Below are 19,791 nucleotides of genomic sequence, written 5' to 3'. Positions count from 1 at the left end.
GCTGTATTTCTGTCACAGGAACACGCATAATTTAGATAATGCTTTCGCCTAAAGAAATCATGACATCTTTGGGGAGGGATTAATAACTCAGAATCCTATTCTACATTAAAGAGGTGCTTTTTATAAAAATCTCATGTTCTTAAATGAGGCTTAATTAGCATTAGTCCCTTAACAATTTACAATTGTAGTAAAGCTCTTTGAAAAACTTTATGTCATTTTCATCAAAATGAGTGAGTTATTTTTTTTTCTCTTGATGTGTAACTCACATAAAATTATAAACTCTGGTCCCAGAAGGTACTATATTTTCCAGTCTCTTTCTGATGGGAAAAGTTTGGTGGTGGGGGGTGGGGGTGGGGGTGGTACTGGAACTGTCCAAGGTCCAAAAATTTAGAAATCACAATTAATCCTGCTTCTCTCTGTTGCCTTCAGTGCATCTGGCTGTTGCTTCTTAAAGTGATAAAGACAGAATTGAGGGAAGTGTAGGTAGGAGATCTAGTGAGTACTCCATTTGGTCTGGGGGTGACCCTGGGTCTGTTCACTGTTTTGTTTTTAATTTTAATTTTTTTAAAAGTAAGCTCTATATCCAATGTGAAACTTGAACGGACGACCTTGAGATCAAGAGCCGCATGATCCACCGACTGAGCCACGAGGCGTCCCTGGATCTGTTTGCCTTTAACATTTTTTTTCTCTCTTTTTAGCTATTTCAAGAAACCCCTGAATATCTACTTTGGATTTATTCCTGAAATAATCTTCATGACCTCTTTGTTTGGCTACTTGGTTATCCTTATATTTTACAAGTGGACAGCCTATGATGCTCATACATCTGAGAAGGCGCCAAGCCTTCTGATTCATTTCATAAACATGTTTCTCTTTTCCTACGGTGACTCTAGTAATGCGATGCTTTATTCTGGACAGGTGAGTCAACCCAGAGGTAGACTGGCTTAGGTGGTTCCCTCAACCAGGAAGCCAGATATTTCTCTTCGTTTCTTTTTTAATGTTTGTTTAGTTTTGAGAGAGAGCGCGTGCATGCACAAGTGGGGGAGGCTCAGAGAGAGGGGGACAGAGGATCAAAGCGGGCTCTGTGCTGACATCAGAGAGCCTGATGCGGGGCTTGAACTCATGAACTGTGAGATCATGACCTGAGCCAAAGTCAGATACTCAACTGACTGAGCCACCCAGGTGCCCCAGGAAGCCAGATATCTGAAAAAGCCTTTAAAAATCTCTTTCTGTGGTGTTGGTGTTCAGCCCATACCTTCAGACCTAAATTCAGCCCATCCTCCTTAGCATCCTATCAGATAATTCTTGGGCTTTGCCACAATATCTGCTAATTAGTTTGAGAAACTGGATGGTGTCATTCATAGATCAGTAAGAAAATTCTGTTTGGGGGAAATTTGTGCTAGAGTTGGAAACTGCATGTTTGATTAATGTGATGTGCCTTGTCCTTACTTTGTAGAAAGGAATTCAGTGTTTCCTGGTAGTGGTCGCGCTACTGTGTGTACCTTGGATGCTACTATTTAAACCACTGGTCCTTCGCCATCAATATTTGAGGAGGAAGCATTTGGTGGGTGTATTTTTGTTGCTGAAAGATACTAGATTTTTTTTCCCCTTGAGAGCAAGGCAATTCCTCATCAGATATAATGAATTGTGCATAAGACTACATCCTCTTAAAACGCACTTGTGTCATATTCCAGCATGTGCATTGGACCTGATGAAAAAAAAATTTTTTTTTAAATCCATGTATTTGCTGCTCGAACATCTGGATTCAGCTTTGAGTAGCTTAGGTACAGGAAACAAGTCATAAGTTTCTGCCTTTCTTGGTCATGCTTTGCTCATGCTGTGCTCAGCAAAATCCAGGTCTGGGCCTGCTTAGATGCAACCTCAGCCAAATCAGGGCTGCAGGAGCTACAGGTGGGTGAACCCACTCATGTGGTTTGCCTGGGCAACCACAGGGCTGACGCTGAGACATTTTCGTTTAAAATGAGACCATGATACTTTCACCAATTGAGACATCTGGGAAAAAGATTTTTTTTTTTTAAATGCCACACATAAACTTGTGTTTACTCAATGTATGTGTGCTTATGAATTCTATACATACACACACACACACACACACACACACACACACCCCAAATTTTCATTTCTGGCTATGCAATAACGATTACTTATTACACTGCCTAATAAAACCCAAAAGATCTTATTGCATGACTCTCATACAGCTGTTAGATTATTATTCCTGTTGGAGAGCAGCTGAGTTACAAGACCCTCCTTCTCCCTTTTCTGACCATCTTCATCCTTCCATGTACCCTCCATTCGTCTCCCCGCCTCACTCCCGCCCTCTTTTGTTTCTTTCTCCCTTCCTCTTCTCTTCCATTCACTATCAGGAAGGGCAGCCTGTGGAGGCCCCAGTCAGCCCAACCCCGAGCCAGCAGGGACTAGAGGCAGCAGCGGCTGCAACAGTGAGTGAATTAAAACTGACAAACCATCACATTTTGTGTAAAGAGGTGGCAAACAGTGCAGCAGAATTCTTTTCAGTTATATGGAGAGCATGGGACATGTGTGCTCTTGGGAAGTCCATCCTTTTCACTCATTGGGACAATGATAGAAAAGACTTCCACCTCTTACGAGTAGATTCTAATATCATCTTTATCATTGGTCTGTCTACTAAGTTTCTATTCAAATTTGTAAGTACAGTCACGTCTATGGGAGGAAAGTGGCTGTTGTACCCTCTCAGAATCCCATCATCTTAATGGGATGTATTTTGTGACCACGTATTAGATGCTTTTTCTGCATGGAGCAAGAACATTTCTGTGATTCTTGAATAAGTCTCCCTGCTCTTTAAACTTCTGCTTCGGAGTGATGCTTGGACATTTGGTCCATTTTAGCTATGACTTACTCTCCTGCCAGTCGGAGCTTATACATGTCTACTTTTTTGTAAGAGACTCAGAAGCCCTCATGTCCTCAGCTGTTCCATTGAGACCTCCACTCCGCCATGTGTCTCGTGTGTCTTCTGCATCTGGTACAATAACCAAAGTCATCTGTTTCGACTTTCCTTCTTCAAATACTAACTCATGATTCAGCAACAGCACTTTGAATGTTAAGTATTTCAATATTTTTCCCGAAAAACATCTCTTAACCAAACTGTTTTAATGTGCTAGTATCAACTTAGCCCGGTGTATTCTAGGTAATCAGTAAGATTTTAAAAATCTCACCAGCAGTAATCACACATGTACTCTTATGATCTAGTGGCATCATACTCCTTTATAAGAAAGTGAAATATTTAGATGGATAGCTCTTTCCTTCATTTGGTGTTTCTGATCATTTTAAACCTAGAAAACTGCTGTGATCCTTCTAGAACTAGTCTAAAAGGGCTGATATTTTGGATCAGAAGATAGTTTAATGTTACTGTTTAAAATTATTTTCAAACAGGGATTTACTCTCTCCTTTGAGAAATGTTTTAAGTCCACAAACCACATACTATCCATTTATTGACATTCTTTTCACGTGCCCTTCTTTCTGTTAGTCTTAGCATATTTAGGATGTGCTTCTGATGCATCCTTTTTGGTGCTTTTAACTCTGTTACCCTCTTCTACGATATTGTCCAAGTGAAACGTCCCCCGTCTGGAAACCTGCACCTTCATAGAGTCTTCTTAGCCCACTGGTTCTTCTGCGAAACGTCTGGTTCTATTGAGCCTCACGAAAGCTTCAAGATGATCATTTCACAAGGACTCTGGATTCTTGACCCTAAGGGCTGAGGAGACAATCACTGATCTGTGTTTGTTCTGTTCTTTGTCCTTTGGGTTGTCTGTAAGCAGTGTGTTATGGTTTAATGTTTTCTTTTTTCTGCTGATGTGTATGTCTCATCTCCCCTTCCTGTAATTTTCATGTCCTGTGTCCTGAAGGGACACTTGCTAGTGTCTGGCTGAGAGGTTTACCCTGTCTGCCCCTCACTCTGTCTGCTGGTTGGGAAAAGCTTCAGAAATGACCTTCTGCTTTAGGATCCTTAAAGCCTGAAGCCTGCCTCAACCCTGTAACCCGTGCCAGGATATGCTGGGGTCCTCTCCTGTCACCAGTGCCCTTTTTGTACTTCCAGTCCACCTGCTGAGGTCTGTCAGGTGTAATGTTTGCATGACCTGGAGGTGCCCAGGGTCTCGGTGCTTCCCGAATCTGAGTACACATCAGAATCACCTGGTGACCTTTACGTTTGTTTCCTAGAGTATTAAAACAGAAGAAGTAATAAAGATAGTCCACAGTTCCATGACCCAGACAATCCTCCACTGACATTAAAAAGTAAAATTAAAGCAATAGGTTAGAAAATGCAAATAGTACTGAAAGTGAAAGTGCCCCTGTCCCTGGGCTCCTTCTCCTACTCAAAGGCAGGGGAATTTTGCCTCCAATATTTTTCTGCATATATCAACATATTGCTATCATCTATTGATATAAATATGTATATGTATTTGTACATGTGTATGTATACACGTTTAAAACATACTAGGAATTGTGTTTTAAACTGTAGCACTCTTTTGCCCCTTGATTTGTTAAGTTTAAAAATTTTTAGTGTATCCTGGGAGATTGTTTCACTCTTTTTTTTTTAATTTTTTTGTTTTTAACGCTTATTCATTTTTGAGAGACAGAGAGAGACAGCAGGAATGGGGAAGGGGCAGAGAGAGAGGGAGACACAGAATCGGAAGCAGGCTCCAGGCTCTGAGCTGTCGGCACAGTGTTTCACTCTTTTTTATAGTTGTCTAGTATTCCATAGTACATTCTGTTGGATATGCTAAAATTGTGTAATCACTGTCAATGATGGATGTGTTGGTTGTTCCCAATTCTCTGCTATTATAAATACAAATGCAGGGAACATCCTTGTCCACATATCTTGATAACATTTCATAAACATAGATGTTCCCAGTGGTGGGGGTCTCAAAGGGTATGTGCATTTTTTTGTGCTTGAATTTTCAAGGTAGACAATAAAAAATGCTTATACAGTTTGTACGTGGGGAAATATTTTTTAAAATATAGATTTTCTGGGCCCCACCCCAGATCTACTAAGTATACAATTTCCGGGGGTAGTATTTGAGAATCTCTATTTAATTTCAAGGTGATTCTGATGCAGCTGGCTCCCTGACCAGCACGGAAGAAGCCCTGCTTCAAGGAGAAGGAGAATTTGCCCAAGCACTGAGTTCTGGTGGTCAGTCAGCTGTAGTAAAAAGCTGCACACCAAAAGGTGAAGCTGCGAGTAGGGACCTCCGGGCAGTGGAGCAAATCTGTTGGCACATTGTGCTGCTGCCCAGAAGGCCGATTTGCAGGAGAAAAGTTTTTGAACTCTTGCCTCGTTTGGGGTCCCTGATCAGAAACCATAAGAAGTGGGCCCAGGACCTGTTTCTTTAGCTCCTGTTCACTCTGGCGGGTTAGCACTCATTGGTATTTGTCTTAACCCCAGTTCTGCCCGGTTTTGTACTCAAAGAGTCCTTTTGTCTCAGTAAGCCCAAGCTTTCCCAAGTCAGGTTGACTTAGAAATTCTGGTTCTGGAGAGCCCGCTGAACACCATGCCTGGGAAACAAGCAAACACCCATTTGACATTTGCCCACATGCCTGGAAGAGAGTTGTTGTAACACTCCAGAATCCTCCACTGAAGGAAAGGGGACTTTTTCATTCCTTTTTTTTTTTTTTGACCTCAGTATTCTCTGGCCGCAGGCTGATGTCCATATAGATTTCTCCCTTCCCTGATCTAGGAAGTCCTTTGTTCCTGGGCAGAAACCCAGTATGCTTCTGGGAGAAGTTGCTGGAACTCTTGGGTTCCAGTTGAAAGTTTATCAGACCAGGTTATGGTCACCATGTCATTTGGCTCCACTCCCTCTTAGAAAGTCTGATCTTTAGTTCTAGAAAAACTTAGACCACTGACAACTTTACAGATAGAGCTACACTCATTGCAAGAGTCCGTTCAGGTTAAGCTTTTCATTCAAGCAGTCATCTCAGTTAGTGTTGACCAAGGCCAGGTTGGTGAGTCTTGGTGCAGCAGGCTGCATGTTTCCTCTGATCAGAATGAGGTGGTAAATGTAGTTGGGGCTGGGGCTGGGGCGGTGCTGGTTGGGGTGGGAACAGTGGTTTGTTTTTACTTGCCTGTTGGATCAGCGGGTTTTGATTTTGTTGTTAGAATATATGCTTTTCTGAGGTTTGTATGTACTAACCATCACCCTTCCCCACTCACAGAATGTCACATTAAAGCCCAGGCAAATTCTACTCTTTCTGTTCATCTGTGTAGGGAACTCTCAACTTTGGTGGGATCAGGGTGGGCAACGGACCGACAGAGGAGGATGCTGAGATTATTCAGCATGACCAGCTCTCCACCCATTCAGAGGACGCAGAAGAGGTAAGATCCAGTGGCGTGGGCTTCCTCTCCTTCTACTGTGGGTCAGCCCTAGGCTTATGTGCATAGGAGGCCTCCCTACAGTCTTCTTAGAAAATGAAAATACTAATACTAATGATCAGCCTGCCTTCTGGGCCTCTTAGGGCACCACAGCTTTTTCCAGTGGGCCTGCTCTGAACTCTAGGTGTCACCGGCAGCCCCCATAGCAGCTTTGCTTCATGGTCCGAACTTGAATTCCGAGTTGCCTGCAGTATTCTGCGCGCAAATCTCAATTACTAACTGTGCTCCTGGGGACCGAGGGCAGCGGAGACCCCGGCTTCCCAGGTCTTATTACCAGAAACACAGGCCCCTTAGGGCAGCCTCTTCATCCCTTGCCCCTTCCAGGAATGGTTCCAGTTGGAACTGTAATCGCTGGTCCTTTTAAAGTCTTGTCCCACGAATCTGCTCTCTGTGGCAGATACATTATTTGAGCTTTTGAAAAATGTTATTTGCCTACTTTTTACAGGGAGGGTGAAAAGCAGTAAGGTCAAATTAGACTTTTCCTTAAACCACCACCTCCAAGCTGCTTTTTAAAATCTGGTCTGCTTGCCTTGACCCCTCATGCCACAGAACCTGTGAACTGAACTTGTGAATGTCATCTATTTGTTATATTCTTTTTTCCCCCTTGTTATGTTCTTTTTCAAGCAAATAGAATAGGAGTTGAGGACCCAGGTGACTGAACTTTTCAGTCTAACTGACCACTTCCACTGTGTGTATGACATTTGTAAAAAGGAATTGCAAGGGTCGGGGTGCCTTTAAAAAATATGTATCTTCATGCTCTAAATCCTGCTGGTTTTGCTCTCTGTATGCTGAGCATGTCTGCCTCCAGCACGTTAGACCCATTTAACATTAACGGTCTTCCCCGAGAAATAGTCAGTAACCTTGTGCTTATGACTCGTGACCTTGTGTGGCATGGCTTCCCACTAAGTGTAAATTTGTGTTTTCAAGCCTACCGAGGACGAAGTGGTAAGAAACAAGCTGGCTTTGCCTTCATGTTTATCTGGGGCTTCTCTTCCCATCCTTGTGATCACTCTGCTGACCCTGCCGCAACCCTGGGGCCACATGTGACACCTGTGTGTCCTGCATCTCACTGGCCATTTCTAACCAGTCCGTGAACCTGTGTTCTGAGAACATTCGTCTCCATTAACTGCATCTCATGTCGGTCACCTCTGTCTTTGTTTCGTTGACTTTGCTGATCTAATACCTCTGAGAATGGCTTTGAAAGGAGCTACAAGTAATGTCTGCATTGGCATTCTTGAAGTGACCCCCTTGGGGGTCAAATCCCATTGGTCTTTGCCTTCCTGTCCTGTGATGTTATGTATGGTATGGTCGCTCTGCTGCTGGGAGTAGCTGTTTCCTCCTTGCTCCTCTGAGAGCTTGTGAGTAAAGCTCACCCTTCCTCCCTGTCTGAGATGCAGCCACCCTCTTCCTACTGTCCTCATCAGCTTGATGATGCTTGAAGTGAGAATTGCTGGACCCTCGCTTGGGGTCACTCGTACCTCCACTATGACCCAGGTGGGAGGGAGACAGCTTTCAAGAGGAGGCTTTGCCTCTCCGATACATCCCAGAAAAAGCAATCCCAGCTGCATGAAAGGAGTTCATATTAATACCAGGTAATAGAAACAAAGTTGGCTATTCAGGCCACATTTGGAGTAGAAGGCCTTTGAGCTCGGCAGTAATTCATTTAGCAATACACACATTTTGAATTGGGTGTTTTAAAGGCCTTGCTGCACTGTTTGCATCTTCCCCCAAAACTTTTCTCTAAAATATCTAGACCCATGAGCCCTCCCCTTTCCTGGCTCTCCTGGTCCTCTCTAAAGGGGCAGTGGGATGGGAATGGGAAAACCTTTGCTGATTCTGTGAAAAAACAAAAACAAAAACAAAAATAAAACAAAACAAAAAAAAAAAAAACAGGCAGTGCTCGATCTTCCTGAAGGCTGGAGAGCCTCTTTTGCTGGCCTCCAGGAGCCTCTGGTTCCTTTGGACTGCTCATCTGTTCACAGTCAATGGTGGAGCTGCCTGGAAGGGCTGGCTGGGAGTGTGTTCCATGATAGTGAGGAGCCCAGCCCTCTCCCAGTAACACAACCTCCAGCAATACTGCTCTTTTAAGTGCCTTCCTAGTTGAGCACCCAATGCCATGGCCATTGTCAGAACGGTCCTCATTTGTAGCCATTCCTCAGGGGTGTTGGACATCCACACCAGATGGACTGTGATTCAGCCTCCCGAGTCTCTGGCCCCTCAGCTCCCTCAGGGGTTCAGCTTCCCATGGCTTCCTAAATAATGATGACATTTTATCAGGCACATGGGCAGTCTAGTTCTCCACAGCCAGATTTAGATCGGGTTAAAATTATCTAACCTAAAGATTTCAAACCTTTTTTTTTTTTCTTAATCCAGCCTGGAAGTTCTTCTAGAACTTCCCCTTTTTGCTTGGCTGTGAAAACCCATTTGCCCCATGGAGGCCATTATTCCAGCCTGCTAAAAGCAGCAACCCCTCTCCCTGGGGAGCACTCAGTCCAGTTGCAAAGCAGGGCCAGGCTAGTTGATTGTCTGGGAAATCTTTAAAGGCTGTAACCATTCAGCAGGGGTCAGTCGCCCCTCTCCCTATTGTGTCATCTCACCAGGTGTATTCATCCCACCCATCCATCCACCGCACCCACGCACCCGCCCATCCATCTGTTCATTCATCCTGCCCATCCATCCATCTGTTCATTCTTTTATCCCACCCATTCATTCATTCACCCTCTATGTGTCAAGCACTCTGTTTGGTATACAGAAACTGCGAGAAGAAAAACATAGTCCTTGCCCTCAAGGAACTCCCAGACAAATTGAGGAAACAGTCTGGGTGACAGGTGGTGTGACTGAGGTGTGCCCAGGATGCTGTGGGAACACAGAAAGAGGGCACCTGACAGGTGCTGGGGTGGGAGTGGAGAAGAGGAGACCAGGAAATGGTTCCCTAAGGAAATTGTTGCTAAGCTTAGTCTGGTCAAGCAGGAGTCTCTTTGGGAGGATGATGGGAATGCAGACCCATCGGTGTGTATAGTTATCTTAAAGACACGGGCCTGCGGACCCATCACATTTGGGGGATAAGCAAGTTCATAGCTTGGCTGGAGCTTAGGGCCAGGAGTTGGAGACCAGTGAGAGGTGAGCCTGGAGGTTGCAGAAACAAGCCGCAGTAAAGTGTTTGGATAACAAGGAGCCGTCAGGGGACCGTGAAGCCGGAAGTGTCACAACACATGTGCGTGGCTCTAATGGGGGTGTTATGGGAGGTAGTGGATTGGGGAGGGGTCACAGTCTGGAGGCATGGAGACCAGCTAGTCTGATAGGAGTCGTGAAACAATTGGGAAGCCTCCAGTGAAGTGAGGCGTTTGCAGGGAGTTGGAAAGGGAGGGACCAATAATGAGATTAAGGAAGAAAGAGCTACAGGTCCCAGGGCCTTAATGAGTGTAGGCAGTGAGAGTGAGTGAGGATTCAAGATGGACTTCCAGGCTTGGGTGCCTGGGGCCCTAGTGGTGACACTCCATCAAACATGGGACATGGAGTAGAAGTCGTGGTGGGGTCAGAGGAGAGCAGTCAATCAATCTGGGTGGCACTAGGAAGAGATATGGCACGGCCAGTTGGAAATGGGCAACACGGAGATGAAGACGTCCATTTGGGAGTCCTAGGGGTGGCCGTCAAAGCCGTTCCTACTTTCATAGAGCTCTTAGGAGCAGACACCAGTGCCCCTCAGGGCCAGGACCCTTCCTGCCTCTGAGCATGGGTTCTGGGTGATGGCCAACAGTGGTGGGAGAGCTCTTAGTGGCGCTGTTGGGATTGAGGTAACTAGGATTATCTTAGTTTTCAGAGTAACTAGGAGGCTTGAAGAACCTACTGCAGAAGAAAAGCCCAGAAATACTCAGAGTGTAGATGGTCAGAGGTGAGGGAAACTGAGGTAGTCGCCCAAAGGTGGTGTGTTGGAGCTGGCCTCTCTCCCCACTGACCATACCCCTGAGGGCCTGGGCTGTTAGCACTTTACCAGCCAGCTCCTCCTCTCGTCCTGCAATTTCCCAAGACATTTCTGGTGTCCTTTGGGAGTGGAGTCATGTGAGTCTTGAAAGAAACTGGTAAAAAATAGACTCTGACCTGAAGGCAAGGGGAGGCCCTGTGCTTCTGGGGTTCTAGGCTGGGCTGCATGGGAGGAGCATGGGAAGAGCCCGCCTCCTGCTCTCTGGTGGCTGCTGATGGCTCCACCTGGCCACAGGAGAGGCCTGAAGTATGCCTGATGCTTCTAGAGCATACCAGTAATTCTTCCCTGGCTGTGCTTGGAGCGGACCTACAAATGAACTCCTGAAAGTTTGTTCTACCCCTACCCCTTTACTCTGAAAATGGGTTTTTTTAATTAATTAATTTATTTATTTATTTATTTATTTTTAACATTTGTTTATTTTTGAGAGAGAGAGCGTGAGTGGGGTCGGGGCAGAGAGAGAGACACACACACACACACACACACAGAATACGAAGCAGGCTCCAGGCTCTGAGCTGTCAGCACAGAGCCCGACTCAGGGCTCAAACTCAAGAAACATGAGATCATGACCTGAGCTGAAGTCGGACGCTCAATCGACTGAGCCACCCAGGTGCCCCACTCTGGAAACAATTTTTGATGTTGAAAAGAAAGCTGGGAGAAAGGGAGCGTGAGAAAAACAAATACGAAAAAACAATAGATGTTATGTTTGGTCTCAGTCAACTGTAGGATTTTGTGAAACTTTTGCCAGAATTTCCCTGTGTAATCTTTTCAGAAGTGACAAAAGAAAAAGGAGGTTATCTTGTTCCCAATAGGTTATCAGAATAATGAGTGAAGTGGCTGTGGAGGCTTAGTCTTGCCTCAGCAGCTCCTGGCCTGTTGGCCGGTGGCTGAAGTGTAGCCTGGGAAGAGGCCGTTCTGCTCTCATGGCTCAGTTAGAATAAAGCACTTCACTCGGGCGCCATAAAGAGGAAGTTGGCTGGAGCAGGCCCAGCAGCAGGGCCCTAAGAGTCCTGGGTCCAGACAGTCCATTTCTCTGAGTGCTCTTAACTCGGCATACATTCCACCCCTGGGCTTATAGCCTAGCAAGGTAAAGAGAAGAATCTCATTAAGATGTAGGTCATTAAAATATAGGGTATTAAGGGAAATGGGGTATCCAGTTGGGGAGCTAAGCCAGGCAGGATTTCTGGGGACGGCTGAAGACATCACCTGAATTCAACGCTGGGATTCCTGTTCCGTGTAACTGTTAGTGCTCGGGCCCAGGCCCAAAGTGCCAGGTGACCATCACGTCCTTTCTGCACATCCCCTCCCAGCCTTATATCTTCTCTCTGGTTTTTCTCCCACGAACAGTTTGACTTTGGGGACACCATGGTCCACCAGGCCATCCACACCATCGAGTACTGCCTGGGCTGCATCTCCAACACCGCCTCTTACCTGCGGCTCTGGGCCCTCAGCCTCGCTCATGCACGTGAGTGTGTTTCTCCCAGATTGAAAATTAGGTTTTCCCCTTCTCTGGGCACTCTCTCGGATGCGGAGCTTAAATAGAGTGGAAATAACATAAAGGCGCTGGAATTATTCAGACTCCTGAGTCCCAGGAGAAAGATGTCCAGATGGGAGGACCAGCACTTTTGCCAGATTTAGCTATGCACGGTGGTCCTGCCCAGGTTGCAGGAAGCCACGGTGCCGCAGATACTTCAGGAGAGGGATGACGGAGCAGAATCCAAGGCCCGCAGCACCTCTTGCCAAACTGAACCGGATGTCCTGTCTCTCCCCATTCCCCAGAGCTGTCTGAGGTGCTTTGGACCATGGTGATCCACATCGGCCTCAGCGTGAAGAGCTTGGCAGGAGGTTTGGCGCTGTTCTTCATTTTCGCCGCCTTTGCCACCCTGACCGTGGCCATCCTCCTGATCATGGAGGGCCTTTCGGCCTTCCTCCACGCGCTGCGGTTACACTGGTGAGGAACAGCGAGTTCGGGGGCTGTGGACGTGTCCTTGGCTGCACTGAGGGCGGCTTTACTCTTGTACAGAATCCAGAGACGCTAGGAAGTGTCTGCTTTCATTCACATCATTCTGCCCGATGACCTATGTCAGGAGTGAGCATCAGGAAGTGTCCCCACAAAAGCACAGCTCACCTTTCAGAGCCCCCCAAGGGACAATTCTCTGGTGGATGTTGTCAGATTCCTTCTCCCTTTAGCATTCTTCACTGCTCTTGAGTATGGCTTAAAAGACTGAGGTTGTTGGTTGGTTTGGTTTTGGTTTGTTTTTTTTTTTTCCCCCTTTGGCATAAACTTTCTCCTGTCTTCAGAGCGATGCAAGCAACTCTGGAGTAGATTCGCAGTCCAGGAAAGTGCTAGAGCACACTGTACCCCAGTTTTGTCCCCCTCGTTCTGTCATTGTGCCAGTGTCTTTGGGGCAGACCCCTAGCAGTTGACATAGGTAGGGGGATTCCTGGTTCCATAATGTGGAGCTCAGTTCACTGAAGCAGCACCTTCACAAGGACAGGTTTGGGATTTGTTTGTGTTCTTTAATGTAGTTTGTGGCTCTTAATGGCTCTGCACAGAGAGAGCCAGCTCAGCCCCAGGGAGTAGGAGAGCTGGCGTCTGGTCCAGGCAGTGACCCTGTGACCTCAAGGTAGCGTTGCCAGATTTAGTGAATAAAATTCCGGGACACCCAGTTAAATTTGAATTTCAGATACACAATGAATTTGCATTGGGACATGGATATGGGACATATTCATGCTAAAAATTAGGCATCCGGTACTTTATCTGGCTTCCCTACCTTAAGCTCTGGAAGCTCTGGACCCTCTCCCTAGAAAAACATCCCCCACAGCAGTTTTACCCGTTTAAGGGGTCACAAACTCACTGGCCCTACATTAGGAACCCGCAGACGAGACGGGTCTGTGTGGTGCTAGTGATCTCAAGCTCAGACAGGGCGTGGAAGGTTTCGTGACATCAGTTTTCTAAACCTGAACCCAAGGATCGTCTTCCCCAACCCCCTTTTCTTTGACTTTTCTCCTGACTTGGTTATGCTGAGCCCCCTAAAAAATTCCTGTTTGCTGTTGTAAATGACAGAGGGGACTGGGAGGCATGTAAGGACAGGCCGTAGCTGGGACTTACCCTTCCCTCAAAAGCTCCTTTTAAAGAACCCGTCCTGCTATGTCGGTCAATATTCTTTCTCTGGCTGGCTTTTCTCCTCCTTGCCACCCTCCTCCCCACCCAGCTGTTGTTTATTTACTGTCCAACCAGGAGGTTAGGAGCGCTGTGTGGCTCAGGCTGCTGGCACGCTACCCTGTTCTCAGCTTATCAGCGTTCTCTCCCCAGCACACTTCCTCAGCTGCTCGGTATGAGGGAATGTCTGTGTAACCAGCCTGTGGTGACTCACTGTTTCTTCCTTCCTTTCCCGGTCACTTCTCTGTCTCCTGAGCCCTGGGCTTGAGGGGCCAGTCACTACCCCACCTGAATTCCAGCCCAAGTGGGGAGCCTGTTGCCTCCTCCCTGGGCGGGCTGGGGAGCAGTCAAGGTGCTGGGTCAGAACCGTCTAAGCAGTGAGCTGAGCATACCCCAGGGCAAGGAAGGTCACCTGGGCTTGGGCCTACTTTCCAAAGTGAACTGAGGCAGCTTGGGAGGTCATGTTTTGTTGCCAGAAGGATTATTTCTTCCTCGGGCTCACCTGTGGCCTTCAGGTGAAAGTGTCTTCTCATGTCCTCACCAGTGAGCCCAAAGACCTGATGAGTGACAAGAGAGCAGACTTCATTCAGAATTAGGCGCCACTGGGTTTGAATTCCAGCTCTGCTGGATCTGGCTGGGTGACCCTGAGGAGAGCACTTACCTCCCTGAACCTCAGTTTCTCTCATATGCAGAGAGGAGGGTATCCATGTAACATGGTTGCCATGATAATTATGAAATTAATGCATATACCAAGCGACTGTCACTGTGCCCAGACACATCGTAAACTGGTGTTCAAGGGTGGGTCACAGCCACCCTGCTTAAAAGTGGGGTGCCCTGTGGGGAGGGCATCTTGGCTGTGGTCCCTTCTAAAGAAACTGCATTAAGTCTGTTGAGAGAGAGGGGACACCCCAGGGGGAGGCACATCTGAATGCCTGTAGTTTTCAAGAACAGGCTCATCAACAAACTTGTAGGTTTGTTTGTTTGGGTAGTGGAAGGATCGCATAGAGGAGGAAAAAAACCAAACAGCGAAACTCCTTTATAGAGCTTTCAGAATCCCATCGTTGGAGGCTTATTTGGAGAATCGCCCTTAGTGAAAGGGGGTGAGTGACCCGGGTGCTCATGCTCCCCCTTCTGGCCGAATGAGGATGTGCTGCAAGGATTCCCAAGTCTTCTAGTCCACCAGGACTGCAGGAATTCTGAGTTGTGGCCATCTTGTGAGACGGGACAGCTGGTCCTGCTGCAAGTGGCTGCAGGGACATTGCTGCTATTTTTCCTGGTGTCTGGCCTGGGCATCTTCCAGCCTGTCACTTTACTCCTGGTTGTCAGCTGGGGTTTGCTGATTCTGATGTAAGGGCTACCCATTTTACAGGTTTAGATGTCTTCAGTGAGGACAAGAAAAACAACATCTGCTTTGGTAACGAACAGAATCTCACTAGTGAGATTCATGTAGGGTCCTTAGGTGGTGGGTGATATATTTGAAAACATTAATGAACAGGTTACTTTACCAACCTAATTCTGTTGCCTTCTGTGTTACACGTCTATTTTTGCCTACTATAATTAGCTGTCTTTTCTTTCTCAGAAAAGGCAAAGGTAGGGAATATGATTTGTTGTTGCAACTGTGGACACCAAACTGACTTTAGTAGAAAGACTGTTGCTCCATGGCCTACCTTCAGGAACCTAATCCCTTCTTATCTAGCAAATTCCACATATGTATAGATTTGCACACTTGCACACTCACAGATTGTTTGAAGGCCAAAGGAAAATGGGGACCAAATTGCTGTAAGGAATGTAGTGGGGCCACAGCAGGACACCATGGGATGGTTGCAGGAATGGCTGGCCCAGGAGAAGTAGGAACGCCTGAAGTACAGTTCCTGGCTGCCATTATTGCCTTGACATTTGGGCCATCAGACAGATATGTGTGCCAGGCCCCGGACTACTCAGAGAGTGGCAGAAAGGGCCAGTGAAGCGGCTCAGCCCAGAATCCTTTCTAAAACTGCTTCCTTTCAGCCACAAGCCTGCCAGGAAAGGGAGGAGGCCCAGGACTCCTTTCTCCTTCCCTCACTCAAGGAAACAAGGTTTCCTGTTACATAGCAGGAATGAATGCTCTGTGGACTCCCACTTACCCTTCTGGGCCACTGGGTGGCCTTTGCCAGGTCCTGGAGCTGGAAGGGGTGACACAGAAACCCATCCGACTTCCTGAGGCCCTCCTCCCAACTGTGGAATTCTAGAGGTACTTTTCAGTGACTTGAGGCCCTGGAGGCTCCCTGAGTAGTATAGCAGGCCCTTAAAATAGGAGGGACCTGCAGGACAGCCAGCAGGGCCCTGTGGGCCCCAGCGCAAAGAACTTTGTGTTTGTACTTTCTCAGGAAGCACACATTTCCCTGGTTGGGAGGGAGAAGAGGGCGGGGAGCCCGACAGGGAGATTGCTTTCCAACTTTGTTCTGGGAGGATGGGGTGAGCGAGGCTGAGCAGGGAGGTGACGTCAAGCTGACCCCGAGATGCCCAAGATGGCCCTGGACACGTGCCCCCCTTCCTACCCACTGGGCCCCATGGATAGATGAGGCGCACAGAGGAATGGCAAGAGAAGGATGGTGATCCCATGGGCATCTGAAAATTTTTGACGCTTCTACTTCATTCGGCCAGTTTGGAATTTGAATTGTTTGTGTGATTAGCCAGCCAGGAGATCTCCTCATAGACCCTAAGGTGACTTACCCACCATCTGGCTACATATTGTTGAATGCAAATGGGATGTGAGGCTGTTTTTAGCTGTTCAGAAATGCCCTTCCCATATGCAAACAGCCTACCCAGCACAAAGCATTTGAAGCATTCGGGCCCAGCAGCAGCGGGTGAGAAGTGGGAACCGACCTAATTCCCACAACAGAGGCCTGAGTAGCTGTAGCTTGTAGGACTTCTCTGGGTGTTAGGATATGGGGACGAGTCCAGATCCTGGTTTGGAATTGCTCTTGCCGGGAATCCTGGGACTGACTTCAGTTTGAAGCCCCCTCCCCCAGATCCTTTTTCCCTGAGGGGCTTGGCCCAGGGAACTCTCCAGAGTCCAGGAGGCTTGGGGACCTGGGCCCAGCCTGTGGAATGTGGGGCTGGGAGGAGAAGGCTGCCTGTTCTTACACCCACGCAGAAAATTCTGTTCACCTCTTGTCCCCAGGGGGTGGAGCTGGCAACTCCAGTGTTCTCAGCCAGCACCCCAGGGCTGACGGGGCCTCTGAGGACCTCTGCTGCAGACAGCCCTTCCAACGTGCAGGCACCCCACCACCACCCCCACCCCTGGTTTGGAGGCAGGATGAAGCCCTGCCCTGCACCAGAGCCCTTGCCTGAAGCCCGCCCCCGCCCCCAGCTCTGCCTGTCCTTGTGGGGACTCTGGTGCCCCCAGGGGCACACTGCACTGAGTGGAAACTATTCCTCAGGGCAGCTCTCCTTGGCTTTTTTTTCCTCTGAATCATGCATTTTTCTGCCCATATTTGGTGGTGATTTGGTTGCTGGGCAGCCATCCAGGGAGTGTGCAGGGGGAAGCACGGGCTGAGCCTGGCTCTGCTGCCGGGAGCGCGGTCTTCCTGCCCCTCAGAGTTTGAAGGGGCCCCAGGGAGACCATTGGGGATGGATCCTGAGCTGCCTGGGAAGGGAGGTGAAGCTCTGCTTTTCCTTTCAGCCCCTGGGAGAAGAATTCGTTCTCAGATGTTTTTGTAGTTGGAGAATATTTTGGCCATTGCTTGGAGAAGACTTCCCCTCCTGATTTCCACCCCCCTTTCCTGGGAATTTCCTCCTCTAAAGCGCCCATCGCCCAGCGTTTACTCACAACCCTCCCTTCTCCTTCCTCCAGCAAGAAAAGAAACAAACAAGGGTGCTTGCCAGAGCTCCTGCCGCCCAGGGGCTTCTCAGAGAGGTCTACTGGGAGCCCCTGCCAGGAGGGGGGTGTTTAGGGGACACTTCTTCGTTGTCGTTAGAGACCCAAGCCAATCATTTAGCACATGGCTAGACAGAGTTTTGCAGAAACACTCTTGCTTAGTAGAACAGAGCGAGAATTGAGGACAAACCAGTGCGGAGATGTTCTGCACTCTCGCCCAGGGCAGGTTTGGGGCAGGCCCTGGCTGCAGAAGTGGGGCCTGTGTGCACGGTGGGAAGCGGGCGGGGGCTGGGGCTTGGTGGGCGGCCGAAGGCTGAGCTCAGCTAGGAAAATGAGGGGAGGAGCATCAGAGCATCTTCCTAGCCCAACTGTGAAATCCCAAAAGGATTTTGTGGAATGATGACTTTCTTTTTCCCTTTCCCCAGGGTCGAGTTCCAGAATAAATTCTACAGCGGAACCGGTTTCAAGTTCCTACCCTTCTCCTTTGAGCACATTCGGGAAGGGAAGTTTGACGAGTGAGCCCCATGGAGGGCTGTGTACCACAGGCCACCCCCCCCCCCCGCCCCCCGTCCCTCCACAGTTGTTAGCTCTGCTCCTCTCGCCTGTCGGTTGTGATCCCTGGGTATCGGGGCATTTGTGTCATCCCAGCCACCCTCCCATCTGTGAGTCATTTAGATAGATCCAGCCCTCCCTGGGTCCCCCACCGCCACCAACTTCCTGTGTAGTATAGTGATTTTCTAGAGAGAAGCTGGGCTCTGGCTGTCACTCACACCTACTGGGCACCAGCCTTGCCCTCCCAGCCTCTGTCCAGCCAAAGACAGCCTCTCCTCTGTCCTCTGGTGGTGAGCAAGTTTGCATTTTACGTGTGAGCCCAAAGCCCATGGAAGAAGCACCTTTCACATCCACACTCAGACTTTGAGCCTCCTGTTCCTGCCACTCTAGTCACTGGTTGGGGGTAGGGGTGCTCTTGAACATACCCAACTCTTGGGTTAGCAGGGTCGGGTCCAGGAAGAGGGCACTTCTGTTCTCTGCCTATCCCTCTGGCCTTCAGAGCAGTTGTTAATCGGGAATTTAGCTGGACCCAGCTGTGCCATCGTGCATGGCTTCTCCCTGTCACTCCCAAGAGTCCCAGGGTATACCCAACACTACCTCCCTAACCTGCACCCTCTCCTCCTCCTTCCCAGAATCCCCTCCTTCCCCCTGCTCCTGTTTGTACCCGGTGTAACAGCACAGCAGGGAGTGACCCAAACAGAGGTCCTGGCTGCCTGCTGTGGTTGGCTGCTGCTTCTCAGGCCATGTGCGGGCCCTGCCACAAGCATGCCCTCCGGGCACACGGTTCAGACAGAGGCTATTTCTGGGTGCAGACCCCACAACCTTTCCCCACCCCTAATCGTGAGTCTCGAGGGCAAGACTGTAGTCATCAGAGGTGGTTCTGCCTACGGACCTGCCTTGCTCTGCCTTCCACTGCCCCTCCCCACTTCCACTGGGGTCCCAAGTCAAGGGAGCGGGGTCCTGGGCAGGGAAGGTCGGTGCCATTTACAGTTTGCTGATTGGAGGCGACCGCCAGGGCCACAGTGCCCCTGGTTGTGAGAGCCTTGCCCTGTGGGCCGATGGTGAGCACCCCCAAGGGCCACCTCTCCTGTCCCCCCCATGCCAGGCTATGGCTCTCAGGGCCTTGTAATCATGTGTTGGCACAGCAGCCCGGGCTGCTTCAGCCAAATCGAACCCTGTGGCCCTCAGTGGTCGAGATAATCCCCTGAACTGGCCAGGCCCCTGCCCTCCTCCTACCCTGGCTTTTCTGAGTTACTTAGAGCTGCTCACGACTCTCCTGGGCATGGGTCACCCACCCCCGCTTCACCATGTGCTGGCCAGTGTGACCTGCCCCGACTTTGTGCAGATTCCCTCCCCTCCGGGCTGGTGGTTTACATGATGCCCTTTGCTCTGTTTACAGCAGGGTTTGCCTCAGAGCTCTTTGTCCGGAACCCTGCCGGAGGCCCTTCTGTTCACACGTTCCCGTGCTGAATAAAGTGTGTTTGACTCTACCAGGGAGGCTGTCTGTCCCTGTGCCCCGTGTTGCACGCCCCTGCCCCTCCTCCAGCGTGTCTGCTTTCCTGTGATCAGAGGCCACAGCTGCAGTGGCCCGGCCGGGCCGTTTGTGAAATTGTCACCTCTCAGGTTTCCCAGGCGCGTTCCCCTCCCTCGATCCCAGCAGCTTTGCAGATCCTGCCTTCGGTGGGGAAGGGACTTGAGGGGATCATCCTCACCCCCCTTTCCCACACTACCCACCCAGACAGCGGGGGAAGGGGGAGCCTGGACATCTGCCTGCCCTCCTCTCCCTCTACTCCAAGTGTGCTTTCCAGGACTCA

General features: G+C 49.0%; 1 protein-coding gene across 8 annotated transcripts in view; it reads left to right on the top strand.

Annotated features, from left to right (window-relative positions):
* The window catches only part of ATP6V0A1 (ATPase H+ transporting V0 subunit a1), a 55,511-nt gene extending 36,044 nt beyond the window's left edge, over positions 1-19,467 (top strand). For 3 of the 8 annotated variants that reach the window (XM_019435401.2, XM_019435398.2, XM_019435399.2), the window contains exons 16-23: positions 699-915; positions 1,454-1,561; positions 2,382-2,456; positions 6,260-6,367; positions 7,352-7,369; positions 11,751-11,868; positions 12,183-12,354; positions 17,851-19,467. In XM_019435401.2, coding sequence (XP_019290946.1) covers positions 699-915; positions 1,454-1,561; positions 2,382-2,456; positions 6,260-6,367; positions 7,352-7,369; positions 11,751-11,868; positions 12,183-12,354; positions 17,851-17,944 — 910 coding nt within the window. In that variant the 3' untranslated portion in view covers positions 17,945-19,467. The remainder of the gene's footprint in view (positions 1-698; positions 916-1,453; positions 1,562-2,381; positions 2,457-6,259; positions 6,368-7,351; positions 7,370-11,750; positions 11,869-12,182; positions 12,355-17,850) is intronic. The other 5 variants (XM_019435405.2, XM_019435403.2, XM_019435406.2 and 2 more) reach the window with 3 other exon arrangements.
* Positions 19,468-19,791: the final 324 nt, after the last annotated feature.

Source organism: Panthera pardus, unplaced genomic scaffold, assembly GCF_024362965.1.
Source record: "Panthera pardus isolate Hobbes unplaced genomic scaffold, ASM2436296v1 HiC_scaffold_3, whole genome shotgun sequence".
In the NCBI taxonomy this organism is placed as follows: Eukaryota; Metazoa; Chordata; class Mammalia; order Carnivora; family Felidae; genus Panthera; species Panthera pardus.
This window is presented reverse-complemented; position numbering and strand designations above follow the sequence as displayed.